The sequence below is a fragment of the Delphinapterus leucas genome, chromosome 3 (genome assembly GCF_059928025.1).
Source record: "Delphinapterus leucas isolate spDelLeu-1000000601 "Yukka" chromosome 3, BTC_Dleu_Yukka2, whole genome shotgun sequence".
NCBI lineage: Eukaryota > Metazoa > Chordata > Mammalia > Artiodactyla > Monodontidae > Delphinapterus > Delphinapterus leucas.
Window position 1 is genome coordinate 60587457 of NC_143131.1, and position 15701 is coordinate 60603157.

Consider the following 15701-nt stretch of genomic DNA (forward strand, 5'->3'; position numbering starts at 1 on the left):
CAGGCCAGAGGAAATTCGACATTGTTGATAACCCTCATGGCTCCATAAAGAGGAGAAAGGAAATGGAAATGGCTACCAATATATTAGTGTGCCCACATATGCTTTATTTACTCAACTGCTTCCCAAACTAACAGGCCAGAACCTTCTGATTCTTATGTAATTATTCCAAAGTGTCTTAAAAGCAAAGGTGAAGTCACTGTTCCTGGTGAATGCTTCAGTAGTCTTTCTTTCCCCTGTGATGATCTATAAAATAACCAGCAGGTGTGCTCTATAAAAATGTTTATGGTTGAACAGAGATATACCTTGTGGTGGTGTTCATCCTCTAAGTCTGAAGGGTCAGTGCTATTTGTCTGTGCTGTAAGCAAAAAGAGAAAAATCAAAGAAAAGAGCCTCCAGTAGTCAGACTCTAGACTTCTAAAACCAAGACTCCTTTGCCACGAGAAAACCAAGTGGAAAAAGTGAAATTATGCAAACACTTTCTATTAAAATTGGCACATTTAATATTCCATAATTTATAATTTCCATATTTATTGAGAAAGCTGAAAACATTTCTCTAGGAAAAGCAAAACAGACCCAACAAAATTATGTTAAAGATGTTAAATACTGAACTCAGTATTTTTATATTCCCCACAGTTATACTCAGACATGCAACTGTGTGCAAGGTTTTATAAGGCAAAACATTCTTTCATAATTAATTGTATTATCATCATTTTCTAATATGTCTGCTTAATAAAGTTGCAGGATACATAAGTAATATACAGAAATCTGTTGCTTTTCTATATACCAATAGTGAACTATCAGAAAGAGAAAGCAAGAAAAAAATCCCATTTACATTTACAATCTCATCAAAAAGAATAAAATACCTAGGAATAAACTTAACCAAAGAGGTGAAAGACCTATACTCTGAAAACTATAAAACACTGATGAAGGAAACTGAAAATGATACAAAGCCATGGGAAGATATACTGTGTTCTTGGGCTGGAAGAGTATTGTTAAAATTTCCATACTACCCAAAGCAATCTACAGATTTAATGCAATCCCTATCAAAACAGCCACAACATTTTTCACAGAACTAGAACAAATAATCCCAAAATTTATATGGAACCACAAAAGACCCTGAACTGCCAAAGCAATTTAGAGAAAGTTGAACAGAGCTGGAGGTATCGTGCTCCCTATTTCAGACTATACAATACTACCGTAGTCAAAATAGCACAGTAATGGCACAAAAACAGACACATAGATCAATGGAACAGAATAGAGAGTCCAGAAATAAACCAACACACCTATCTTCAATTAGTCTATGACAAAGGAGGCAAAAACATACAATGGAGAAAAGAAAGTCTCTTCAACAAAGGGTGCCTTCAGTAAGTGATAAAACTGGACAGCCAAATGTAAAAGAATGAAATTAGAACATTTTCTCACACCACATACAAAAATAAACTCAAATGGATTAAAGACATAAATGTAAGACCAGAAACCATAAAACTCCTAAAAGAGAACATAGGCAGAACACGCTGACATAAATCATACTAATATTGTTTGAGATTTGTTTCCTAAGGCAAGGGAAACAAAAAATAAATGGGACCTCATAAAACTGAAAAGCTTTTACACAGAATAGGAAACCACTGACAAAACAAAAAGATGATGTACTGAATGGGAGAAAATATTTGTATAAGATACGACCAATAAGGGGTTAATATCCAAAATTTATAAACAGCTCATACAACCCAATATAAAAAAAAAAATCCAATCAAAAAAATGGACAGAAGACCTGAAAGATATTTTTCCAAACAAGATAACACAGAAAGGGCTTCGCTGGTGGCACAGTGGTTGAGAGTCTGCCTGCCGATGCAGGAGACGCAGGTTTGTGCCCCGGTCCGGGAAGATTCCACATGCTGCGGAGCGGCTGCGCCCGTTAGCCATGGCCGCTGAGCCTGTGCGTCCGGAGCCTGTGCTCCACAACGGGAGAGGCCACAACAATGGGAGAGGCCACAACAATGGGAGGCCCGCATACCGCAAAAAAAAAAAAAAAAAGTCTACAGATAACAAAGATTGTTAAGGATTTGTAGAAAAAGGAGCTCTTGTATACAGTTGGTGGGAATGCAAACTGTTAAAACCACTATGGAAAACAGTATGGAGGTTTCTCAAAAACCTAAAAGTAGAACTACCATATGATCCAGCAATTCCACTGCTGGGTATATATCCAAAGAAAATGAAAACACTAATTCAAAAAGATACACACACCCTAATGTTCATAGCAGCACTACTATTTACAATAGCCAAGACATGGAAGCAACCTAACTGTCCATAGTAAGTGAATGGATAAAGAAGATACAGTATTAAATGTATACAATGGAACATTACTCAACCATAAAAAAGAATGAAATGCTGTCATTTGCAACAACATGGATACCTAGAGGGTATTATTCTTGGTGAGATAAGTCAGAGAAAGACAAATACGCTGTTATCACATATATAGAATCTAAAAAAATAAAACAAACCAATGTATATAACAAACCAATGTATAAACAGAAACAGACTCACTGATATAGAGAACAAAGTAATGGTTACCAGTGGGGAGAGGGAAGGGGGAGGGGCAAAATAGCGTTTTGCAATTAAGAGATACAAACTACTAGGTATAAAATAAATAAGCAACAAGGATATATTGTACAGTACAGGGAATATAACTACTATTTTGTAATAACTTTAAATGGAGTATGATCTATAAAAATACTGAATCACTACATCATACACCTGAAACTAATACAATATTATAAATCAATTATACTTCAATAAAAAAAATAAACAGTTCTTATATAATCTTCTTGAAACTGCAGGTCAAGTTCTTTTGTAGTTCAACTTAGTGCAATGATGAATGACAAGGCAAAAGTACAGCCATAAGAAAATATTCTTAAGGAATGAAAGTAAACAATCCTGGCCATATTCATGGAAAATGATAAAGCCAAATATAAGTTACATCACCCATGTTATTCAGACAACGGATTATGGGGAAAAGACCCAGAACTTTACAAAAGTTTTCTTAACTGTTTCCAATACATATCCTGGGGGAAAGTACATTTAATACTATCTTTCTTTGTTCTTTTAGAGTTCTTCCATTTGGTGCATTTGCAAACAAGTCAGTGTGCTCAACTAAAGGAATGGAGCAAGGACACCACAGGATGGATTTTCTCAAAATTTATGAGGAAAACCAATTTAATTTCTATAATTCCAAGTTTGATTTCTATAACTCTCTACTGACATGATGAACAGATATAACAGGGCAGTTCAATTTTACCTGATATAAGATGCTTTTGATGTTTAGGAACATATCTCTCAAGGAGACGCTTCATACATGAGTCTTTGGCTTCATCCAAAGCACACTTTCCACTGTCATTTCTAAATAAAGGATCTGCTCCATTCAAAAGAAGTAACTGTGCCACCTAGAGGAAGATTTTGTGAGGGAGCCCAGACAAAAGGTGTATTATTATAAATGTGTGCCAGCATACAACTCTAAGCAACATTAAATATTTCTTTCAACAATACAGTTTGGGTTTCCTGTAATATTACTGCCCCAAACCAAAAATTAATGTAACTGCTACTGAATTATAATTTATTAATATAAATATGCCTTCTCTTACAAAAAAAAAAAAAAGGAGAGAGGAAGTAAGGAAGAGGGAGGAAAGGAGGAATGGAGGGAGGGGCAGAAATGTTTGTGGTTCAGTTGCTGATGAAATGGAGCTAGCAGATATACCAGGAATTAGGATTACATTCTGTAGTAGTAAATGTAATTTTAACAGGTTCCAGGAAATAGCTATGTCTTCTGTATAGACCTGTGTTGCTGCTGCTCCCCCTCAGTATCAGAGAGAAACAGGTAAATCTTTAATCTGTTACTGCTCCTTGAGTAACCTCCTCTATGAAGCTCTCCCTGACCTCCTCACCCACTGATCCCCTAGAGAAAAATGACCTCTTCCTTCTTTTATGTACATACTTTATGTCCAACATGCTGTATATTATACTTATTTCTTATATATTTCTCTCTCCTGTACTCCAAGTTTTTTGAGGGTAGGACTCTGTTTTCTTTTAAAATTAATTTATTATTTTTGAATAGGAAATTAATAAATACGGTTCAAAATACAGAAGGCTCAGAGAAGTAGACAATGAAAAATAAGTTTCCCTCCTCAACCCTTGTCCTCCAGTCATCTAATTATTTTTTCTAAGTCAGCTCTGGTTACAGTTTCTTCTGAACTTTTCCAGAGTTAATCTAGTCCAACAGGTATATATGTACGAATCATAACTGTGTACATACATTTTTTCTTACACAAGTGGTCATATACTATATACATTCCTGCCCACCCCACCCTGCAACAGACTTTGAAGATTGTTCCAAATCAGTATGGATTGAACTTCATCATTCTTTTTAGCAGCTGAGTAATAGTTTACTTTTGAATGTACTATATGAATGTACTATAATTTACTTAACCAGTACCCTACTGATGCATGTTTAAGTTGCTTCCAAGTTTTTGCAACAGATATATGTCTTAATCATCTTTATATTCCCAGTGTCTATTTCAGTATCTGGCACAGAGTATATATTTAATAAATGTTGTTTAATAAAAGAATGAATGTTGACCAAGGAGGATGTGGGTAACAGGCTTTAAATAACATACTAAATGAAGCCTAGATTTCTCTGTTAATGTCTGGAATGAGAGAAAGGATCTGAATTTCTGAAAATTTTATGCATCTGAAGAGTAAAGATATACACATTTTTCCTTTTATAAGAAAGCATTCTAGGAGAGAAAAATGCCCCACCACACACAGGGAGAATATGAGCCAAATCTTTTAAAAATTATTAAGACTCAGCAACTTGATTCTGCTTTTCAAATGGCTTTACTGTGGGAGTTTAATACTAGATAGGGGGATTGAAAGTAACAGTAGATACAATTAAATTTATAATTCATATTCCTGGAGCTTCACATTTTGTTTAGTAATACAAATAGAGAGTGTACCACTTTTTTTCAGGAAAAGTAGTTTCATAAGTGGGTTGCCAAAGGAGCTGTGTTGCTTATCTCTGGAGGTTTTATGTCAAATAATAAGCCATGCAGTATGAAAGTAACTCAGGATCAACAAGCATGAGAAAGAAGATCCACCTCCCAATGCAGGGGACGCAGGTTCAATCCCTAGTCAGGGAACTAAGATCCCACATGCCGCAGGTCAACTAAGCCTGCATGCCACAACTACTAAGCTCCTGCACCTCAACTAGAGCCCATGTGCTGCAAACTACAGAGCCCACACACTCTGGAGCCTGGGCACCACAATTTGAGAAGAGAAAACCCGCTTGCCACAACTAGAGAGAAGCCCGAGCACTATAACAAAGAGCCCGCGCGCCACAACGAAAAATCCCGCATGCCTCAATGAAGATCCAGTGTGCCGCAACTAAGACCCGACGCAGCCAAAAATAAATTAAATAAATAAATAATAAACCTTTAAAAAAACCACACACTTAAGAGACATAACAAACACATACAGACATTGATAGATCATGATTCAAACAAAAGCTTGTAATGAAAAACATTTTTAGATAATTTGGGGAAATTTAAATATGGACTAGATATTATTTAGTGGTATTTAAAATTTTAATTTTTATAAGGTAAGATGATAAAAAATGTGGGTGTGGAAAAAAATGTCCTTATCTGTTAGAGATGCAGGTACAAGTATTTATGGATAAAATGGTATGATGTCTGGGATTTTTAAAAAATACTCCCAACAGCAACAAAACAGCATCCATGCTCCGGCCTGTTGATGTGATATGACTTTTTAACGTGTAATAGAATATACAATCAAACTTTATAAGAAAGCTCACTCCAGACACAAATGGAATGCATAATCACCATGTCTGGGGGATATCTTTTCAATATCTGTGAATCCCAGCAACATTGTCAATGAACCTCCAATTCAACATCTCAAATATTTATATACCACAGGATACTTCAGGAGTTAGAGGCCTGTGTCTTTGGTCCCTTTTACTTCACTAAGGGTACAAGAGAAGGCTACATATCTGCAAAGGCCAGAAAGAAGACTGCCAGTTATAGCCTGTGAGGCAGAAGTTAATTGGAGCCAAGTTATCAGGAGGGGCAAAGGAAGAACTGAGAGAGAAAAGAAAAAAAGGTATAAATCACCCACGGCTCATATTACCCAAAGGGAGAAAAGATTCTTGACCAGGACAGGACAGCCCTGGCAAGTTGGAGAGCGGATGGGCCATGGAGAGAGAGAAGAAATGCTTTGGCATGAGGTTTCTCTGCTAGAGGCCAGCTTTGAAGAGCAGATAAAAGACAGAGAGAGGGCTCACACCATCACTTGTTCTAGCATTCTTCTGGCCATTAAATTAGGTCCAAGGCAGAATTTTCTCCCCCAAGCCCTCTACAAAATGTGCAGGAATGACCACCTACCATCAGGTGATACATTATCCAAAAAAAGCAAAACCACCTAAACCCTCCAAACTAGGAAGGGATATGTCCTATTTGTCTACGCCCATGGTTCCTGGCAGCCTTCCCCAGCTTTACCTGTGGTGGGCATTTCTTCTGGAGGAACACTGAACAGATCTTCCTGAGCCTTGTTGATTAGCCCCCTTTCCTACCCTAGAGGTTTTAAACCCAGAGGCAACTTCCAATACTTGAAATAAATAATAAGCTATTTTCACAACTGCTTCAGACCAATGCAGTTCCTGGACCAGAAAAACGTCTAGGAAGCTCAGAACATATATGATAAAGCAAGTGTGCTGGAATTCATAATCTTAATTAATATTACCATTATTGAAGTTACTATTAACCAACTTGTATAGAATTATAGTATTTTGATACTATAACCACTGGTACGTACCTCTGTGCTGGTGTATACTGGCTGATCATTAAAACCTGGGAGGTTCTCATGTCTTAGTCTGACTCTGAAAGTAACACTAGACTACAAAAAGCTGTAAGCCTGCTATCAGGGCTGGACATCACTGTGTAACACTCTAAGAAGGAAATGTTCTCCTAAAGCCTATAAAGAACCATACAAAAAGAGTCTAAAGAAATTTTAAAAATACTGTGTATAACCAAAATACGCATTCTGAAGTTATTAAAAGTAAAATGTAAAATGGGATCTACCACATTAGGCACAACTGATCATCACACAGTAAAATTTTATTATGAATTCTGAGTATTGATTAGCAGAATGAACTGAAACTGGATCCCTATCTGTTTTTCTATTGCTTGGTCCCAGAGGTTTTTAATACTTGCAGAATGTAGTGTTTGCTCTGCAAACAAAAGAATCACAGTACCTTATAATGTCCATTCATCACAGCATCATGTAGGGGAGTGATCTGGTACATTCCTCTGATATTTACATCTGCTCCACCCTTTAATAGTTCACTTGCTGTCTGATAAAATCCTCCTACACTAGCTTCATGAAGTGCTGTCCAACCTGTTACACAAAAAAGAAATGGTATTTGTTTATATTTGGCATCTTAATAATGTTTGTGCTTGCCCTTAAAATAAGAACTCTAATTCTAAGTTGTTGCTTTAAAAATATTTTGGTTATATGAGACAAGATAATCTCACCATGAAAGCAACCTGTATTATTTGTGGATTCAATAAATCTGATGGACAAATAAAATTCCTACCCCTAATTCTGTTGGTGTTAATATGGAAAAATATGAAAATAAGTAAAATATTTGAAACTATTTTTGCCCCCCTCAAATAAAAAGGCTGTAAGGGCGGTCATTATTAGCTCATAGAGAATGCTGGTTGCAGGCTACTTTTCCGCAGAGAAGAGGGGGAAAAGCCTTATTTGTAACTCAAGGTACTTCCATTAAAATAACCCACCCAGCCAGCAAGACTACGCAGAAGTCAGTTCAAAAGTATACAGTCGACTCGTGAACAACATGGGTTTGAACTGTGCAGGTTCACCTTATACACAGATTTTTTTCCAACAGTAAATACTACAGTACTACACAATCTGAGGTTAGCTGAAGGAGTAACCATGGATACGGAGGGCTAACTGTAACTTATTCTCAGATTTTTGACCACACAGAGAGTTAGCACCCTTAACTCCCACGTTGTTCATGGATTAACTGTATATTTCTTTTCTCCCTATTTGCAAAAAGTTAGTTACAGTAAATTCAACAAACATACCACAAACTGCTCCAAGAAAACCAGTCATCCAAATAAATATCTTCTTCCTTTGCTAGCCAGATTTAATGGTATAAGTCAAAGATATCTAAACTCCAAAAAATCATACGATTGATATAAGAAAACATAAAAAGTTGCAAGTTAAAGTGTGCTTCATTCTTTCCTTCCATAAACCAGAGTTTCTCAATCTTGGCACTAACATTTTCAGAACCTTCTCCATAATCCAGTTTCTCAACCTTGGCACTGACATTTTGAGCTAAATGTTCTGGGCACTGTAGGATGTTTAGCAGTATCCCTGGTCTTAATCCATCAGATGCCAGTAGTACCCTGCTGCCCATTCCAGTTGTAAAAACTAAAAATGTTTCCAGAAACTACCAAATGTCCCCTTTGAGGGGACACTCCAGTTAAGGACGTCTATAGAAGGAGTTTCTCCAATAGTATTAATTAGAAAGCCTTGAGGAAGAAATGAAGAGCACCAAAGCTGGTAAATATATAGTTAATAGAATTTATTTCCTATAAATTTCCTTAAAATACACAAGGCTACTTAAAGCAAAAATTATAACTTTATGTTTTGGAGTTTATCCTGTATATACATGTAATATATGTGACAGACATAACATAAAGGATAAGGGAGGGGCTTCCCTGGTGGCACAGTGGTTAAGAATCCGCCTGCCAATGCAGGGGACATGGGTTCAAGCCCTGAGCCAGGAAGATCCCACATGCCACGGAGCAACTAAGCCCATGTGCCACAACTACTGAGCCTGTGTGCCACAAGTACTGAAGCCCGTGTGCCTAGAGCCCACGCTCCACAACAAGAGAAGCCACTGCAATGAGAAGCCTGCACACAGCGATGAAGAGTAGCCCCCCCCAAAAAAAAAAAGAGTAGCCCCCACTCACTGCAACTAGAGAAAGACCACGCACAGCAACGAAGACCCAACGTAGCCAAAAATAAATAAATAAATTTATAAAAAAAAAAAGGAAAAGGGAGATGTATTTGATGTTCTTACATTTTATATGAAGTATTACAATATTAACTCTAAGAAGACTATAAAATATTAAAAATGTATATTGTAATCCCTAGAGTAATCACTACAAAATAATGCAAAGACAAAAACAAATAGATGAAGACACAAGAAACACAAGTAAAATGGCAGTAAATCCAAATATTCATATTAAATGAAAATCGACTAATTACCCCAATTAGACAGGCAGAGGTTGTCAAAATGAAATTAGAACATTTTCTTACACCATATACAAAAATAAACTCAAAAAGGATTGAAGATGTAAATGTAAGATGGGAAAACTCCCAGAAGAAAACATAGGCAGAACACACTTTGACATAAATCATAGCAATATTTTTTTGGATCTGTCTCTTAAGATGAAGGAAACAAAAGCAAAAATAAATGAATGGGACCTAGTTAAACTGAAAAGCTTTTGCACAGCAAAGGAAACCATCAACAAAACAAAAAGACAATGTACTGGATGGGAGAAAACGTTTGCAAATGATATGACCAATAAGAGGTTAATATCCAAAATGCATAAACAGCTCATACAACTCAATATCAAAAAACAAACAGGCCAATCAAAAAATGGGCAGAAGACCTGAACAGACATTTTTCCAAAGAAGACATACAGCTGGCTAACAGGCACATGAAAAGATGCCCAAAAAGAAAAATTATCAGAGAAATGAAAATCAAAACCACAATGAGATATCACCTCACAACTGTCAAAATGGCTATCATCAAAAAGTCTGCAAATAACAAAGGCTGGTGAGGAAGCAGAGAAAAGAGAACCCTTGTACACTGTTGGTGGAAATGTAAATTGGTACAGCCACTATGGAAAACTGTATGGAAGTTCCTCAAAAACCAAAAAACAGAACTACCTTATGATCCAGCAATTCTACTGCTGGGTATGTATCTGAAGAAAATGAAAACACTAATTTGAAGATACATGCACCCCAACGTTCACAGCAGTATTATTTACAAATAGTCAAGATTTGGAAGCAACTTAAGTGCCCAACAATGATGCACAGAAAAAGAAGGTGTGGTACACACACACACACACACACACACACACACACACACAGGAATATTACTCAGCCATAAAAAAGAATGGAATCTGTCATTTGCAACAATGTGGATGGGCCTAGAGAGTACTATGCTTAGTGAAATACGACAGAGAAAGACAAATACTATATGTTATGACATGTGTGAAATCTAAAAGTTAAAAAGAAATGTATATAACAAAACAGAAACAGACTTACACATATAGAGTAAAAACTAATGGCTACCAGTGGATAGAGGGAAGTGGGGAGGGGCAAGAAAGGGGTAGGGAATTAAGAGACACAATCTACTGAGACACAATCTACTATGTACAAAATACATAAGCAATATGGAAATATTGTACAGGACTGGGAAATATAGCCATTATTTTGTATTAACTTTAAATGGAGTATAACATATAAAAATATTGCATCACTATGTTGTATACCTGAAACTAACATAATATTGTAAATCAACTAAACTTCAATTTTTAAAAATAATAAAGAAATAAATGTTTGAGAAAGCCATGTTGGAGTTGAAAGAATAATTTAAAAAATAAAAAATATGTATACTGGCCTCTGCCCCCTGGTTCCTAACACAGAGCTCCTAAAACCCTTGTAAACAGGGGTGGCAGGATGATGTTTCGTCCTTATAGTCTTTGACCCTAGTTCCTGATACAGAATTTCCAAGACCTTTGTAATTTCCTGAATGATAGGAGAATCTGTCTCAGAGCTCCTAAAATCCCTTGGAATTTCCTGGGAGATATAAGTGTATTTTGTTCCAGTGAGGCAAGTTTTGGTGGGCTCATAGATGAGGCTGGTCACCAGAAAGACCAAGTCATAATTAGAAGCTGGAACTTTCAGGTCTGCCTCTGTTCTTCAGAAAGGAGAGAGAGGCTAGAAATGGATTTAATAATCGATCATGCCTATGTGATGAAGTCTCCATAAAAATCCCCAAAGTATGGGGTTTGGAGAGCTTATCCAGGTTGGTGAACACATCTGAATGCTGAGAGGACAGCACACCCCAATTCCATGGAGACAGAATTTCCTGTGTTCCGGACCCTTCCAGACCTCACCTTATGTACCCTTTTCATCTGGCTTTTCATCTGTATCCTTAATCATATGCTTTATTATATAATAAACTGGTAAATATAAGTTAAGTGTTTCCCTGAGTCCATGAGCTGTTCTAGGAAATGATCAAATCCAAGAAATGGGTCATGGTAACCCCCAGTTTGTAGCCAAGGTGAATGAAACCTGTGGGTAACCTGGTGATCTCCTACTTGTGATTGGCATCTGAAGTGGGGGTCAGCCTCATGGGACTGATGTCTTAATCTGTGGAGTCTACACTAACAGTGTCTAGTGTCAGAATTGAATTGAATTGCAGGATACCCAGCTGGTGTGGAAGAATTGTTCAATGTGTGGAAAACCCACGTATCTGGGTGTGAATAGAGGAGAAACACGTGAGTGTTTCCCTTTACAATAAGTATGTAACAAAAACAAATATGGAGAATCTAGAAATTAGGTATATGGATGTTCACTGTTCAATTCTTTCAACTTTTCTGTATGTTTGAAATTTTTCATAATTTCATAAAAATTTTCAAATAAACGTGAACTTTTGGAAGATAACTATTTAAGATCTATTTTTTAAAAAAATAATATAAAAACTCTCTTCCCCCAAAGTACTGTCCCCAATAAAAAGCGTGAACTAATTGCTATTTAGGTTCTGGGACCTGTAAACCAGTGGAAATTTGCTTACTGATAACGTACACTGGTTAACTTGATTATTTGCCATAGTCTAGGTTTGGTGGGATGAAAAATGAAGTATCAGAAATCCAAAAGTTATTAACTTTGGAACGCAGATGATGATTTTCCTTCTAGGAAACCTCCTTTCCTTAGTTAGGTTTTGCTTAAACTACAATAAAAATTAGTTTCCTAAAGGGGACAGAAATGGCTGCTACAGGAATGAGAAAATAACCATAACAAAAGATGTTTGTTTTCCCTGAGCTCAGAATGACTAAAAGATAAGGTAAATGTAAAGCAACTGTCTGGCTTCCAAGAAAAAGCCAGTCTCATACACTAAATTTACTTCAGAAAATTCCCAAAGAAAACAAAGTACATGTGAGCAATTCATAGTAAATGATGGGGTCTTGGGGAGGGAAGCTGAAAATGAATGCTACTTTAAGTGTGACCTAAGTAAGCAAGGAGGACCCAGTGATGAATAGTATCAGTTCCAGGGTTGAAAGAAATTCCCAGCAGCAACAAAGCCAGAGGGACCTTTATTCTGCAGAGAGCTACTCCAGACCACATAAAGGGCTACATATTCCAGAAAGAAATCAAATGTAACAAAGAATTTCCCTTCTCCTAAGGTTTACTCCTTCTGTGTTGTAAAACCACTCCTCGTAAATAAAGATGGAGTACATTTTATAACAGATCTTTTATTATCTCCCAAAACTGCAGGTTGGGAGATCCTTAAACAACATAGTTTTTTCTTTTTAAAAATGTAAGTATCTTGGAGGAAATTTCTTCAAAGGTTTATAAGAGTGTAAATTTCCTATGAAGACAATATAATTTAACGCATTTGTTTAAAAAGATTCAAGATCATAATATTAGTTATATGATCTAATGCAGCAATTGTTAACACCCACAGAGATATAAAGTGCACTCTCTTCATTACAGTCCTCAACAATTTTGCCTCTCATTTTTTATGTCTCTTGCCTTGCTGTTGGCTTAAACTTCTTGCTATTATCAATATCCTGACCTAAGCCAACCTTTCTTTTCAGTTCTAATGTGTCATAGGCTTAGGAATCAGATAGGATTCTGTGTAAAATAATGCTCAAGTCATTGATCTGAGAGGGTTTTAGCAAAGAAGCTTTATTAGATCTATTTTAGGTATTCAGAATTTATTTTCAGGCTACTTCATGGTTGTCACCCTTGGTTTTGATAGGTAAAGAATTATTGAAATTGGTTTTTTAAATCAAAGATATCACAAAATGTAAATGAGGACTTATAAAATGCAAATGTTACCTATAAAAAGACCATTGGCCTGTTACTATAACGTTTTGTTAATTCCTCAAAAGGCACTTAAGCCTTTATTGGATTATCTCACAAAATAAATTTATTTAAACCTTCCTAGTAGATACTGTTTATCTTTTTGTTTTCATAGTATCTGGCACAGAGGAGGCATACGGTAAAAGCTCACTACATTGAATTATATGGAGGCCATACACTTCTTGTCAGTAGTTCTTGAACATTAATGAGAATAAAAATCATCTAGGGGACTTGATTTCCAGATTTTAACCTACAGATTTTGATTGTGATTTTGAGTGATTTTGTGTGTGTGTGTGCTTTGGGAGGGTGAAGTAAAGGTTGCATTTTGAACAAATATTTTAAGTGACTCTTACGAAAATGGCTTATGGACAACCCTTTGCAAACACTGCCCTCTGCAATTCTGTGGGATGTGGTAGCCAGAAGTAGTAAAGGTCAGATTAAGATGCAAATTGAGAAGGAAAAATAGAAAACAAGAGAGTTCAAAAAGTCTGGAAAATATGGAAGGATAAAGAATTCATGAAGGTCACAGAAGTACCTAGGGAAGTGAGGAGAAGGTCACTGCCTGGCCAAAGACAAGCAGGGTATAGCAACTGGGGATGTTAGTGATGGCACAGAAAAAAAGGTTAATGAAAAGAAACATGTTAAGATTGATGCTTGGGAAATCCATAAAGTCCAGTTATTGGCATGCAGAGCTACTCCTAAACTTAAGGAGCACATAGAGGCTAAGAGAAAGAACCATATATTTCTCAAAATCAAAGGAGCAAGTGCTCTGGCTAGCAAGTAAGGATCCAAGGTTGAGAGCTATAAGACCATAATGGATGAACTGGGTGTGAGACTTAGAATAATAGTCTTTAAAACCCTGATTATAGTATAAACCCAGGTGCTGCTAAAGTAAGTACTGGGGGTGCACTTGTAATCACCTGCTTGTCCATGGATCGTGCTGCTGATCTCTGTGTACCATAACACTTTGTGCATTGTTTCATACACCGAGAAAGTCTAGAAACAATAGTAAAAGTATGGACACAGTGCTGCTCAGTGTTTTAAGTACTTACGTGCCTTTAAGGAATCTTTCCTCTCCAGGAGAACGTATCAGGTTCTCCCCACAGGAAGACTGTACAGAGACCTAGCCTTGCAGAAAGACTGTTCTTTCTGAGCTTCCTGTCCCACCCTCTCTACCTCATAGTCTGTTCTCTCCATTTCCCTGTCAATTGTCCTTGCTGTACATCTACCATTTTATCATCAATTTTCCCTGAAGCTCAATGTACCATCAGCTTCTTTCAGCTTTGAACCTCACTTCTCTTCCATTAAAAGCTGAGTCTCATAGTAAAAATGCCCACACAAAGCCAGCAAGCCAGCCCCAGGAACCCCATCCTTCTGTGTAATGCTACTGCACATGGCCCACCTGGTGCGGTGGGCCTTTGAAGGCATAACCTTTGAAGGCAGGCATAATCTTTGAAGGTGAAATGTAATGTTCTTCTCCTGCCTCTCCCCCCCTATCTTACCACTTCCCTGGGAGATGATGGTGAAGCACTGCCTAAGTAGAAAAATTACCTGGAAGCTTTCTGTTTGAGACTTGCCTTAGGCCTACTTTGCCATACTTACATAGTAGTGACTCAGCTGAAACTACAAACCACTCTTAAGATAACTGTAAGTGGTAACCACAGCCTACCAGCATAACTTGGCTGATTAACATTTCCACCTTTCTTCATATAATGATGAACAAGATTAGCGTCGTTGTTCAGAGCAGCTTTATACAGTAAGTTCTCTCCAAAGATGTTTCTACGGTTAATGTTACAACGAGATACTTTATTCATCTTCATTTTTTCTGAAATGAGGGCACGAACAAAAGAAAACAAAAAAATTAATAATCCTTATTTGAAAATCAAGAGGAATATAAGTAATAGATTGAATCCAGTCAACATTCTGGAATAGAGCATATTACATTATGGAGGACTATTTCATCCATTAATCCAACTATAATGGTATCTACATGCAAAAAGGTGAAAAAGACAAATGTCATTAGTTTGAAATATTTGAGTAAATTATAAATCATGTAAGCAGTTTATATTGATTGAAACTCTAGGAAAGGTGCATGTATGAGAAGACTAATGGATTATTTTCTTAAAAGTTCTGGTGAAAGGTATTATTTAAATCCAGAATTAGATGTTATTAAACCTAACAAAATATTAAATACCAAAATGTCTTATAAAACCATGAGGAGAAAATCTCAGAAGTATATAAGCAAGATAAAAAAATTAACCCCAGCAAGACCAGAAAAGAGAATGCTAAATTTTCTTTCTTTACTAAAAATAATTGTCATGAACTTAAATAAAGCTTGGTCTTGAGCAGTATAATAGTTTTGATTTCCTAACCTGGGAAATACACAATTAAAATAGTTTTCCAGGTTATATATACCAAGTATCATTTTTCCCCTGTGCCTCCTAAAC

General features: G+C 36.5%; 1 protein-coding gene across 3 annotated transcripts in view; it reads right to left on the minus strand.

The window, feature by feature from the left end:
* ANKRD31 (ankyrin repeat domain 31) overlaps positions 1–15701 on the minus strand; it is a 127609-nt gene that overhangs the window by 68063 nt on the left and 43845 nt on the right. For all 3 annotated transcript variants that reach the window (XM_022594713.2, XM_022594678.2, XM_022594698.2), the window contains exons 10-13: positions 14924–15079; positions 7316–7458; positions 3296–3440; positions 303–355 (exon numbers count right to left, since the gene is read on the minus strand). In XM_022594713.2, the coding sequence (XP_022450421.2) occupies positions 303–355; positions 3296–3440; positions 7316–7458; positions 14924–15079 (497 nt within the window). The remainder of the gene's footprint in view (positions 1–302; positions 356–3295; positions 3441–7315; positions 7459–14923; positions 15080–15701) is intronic.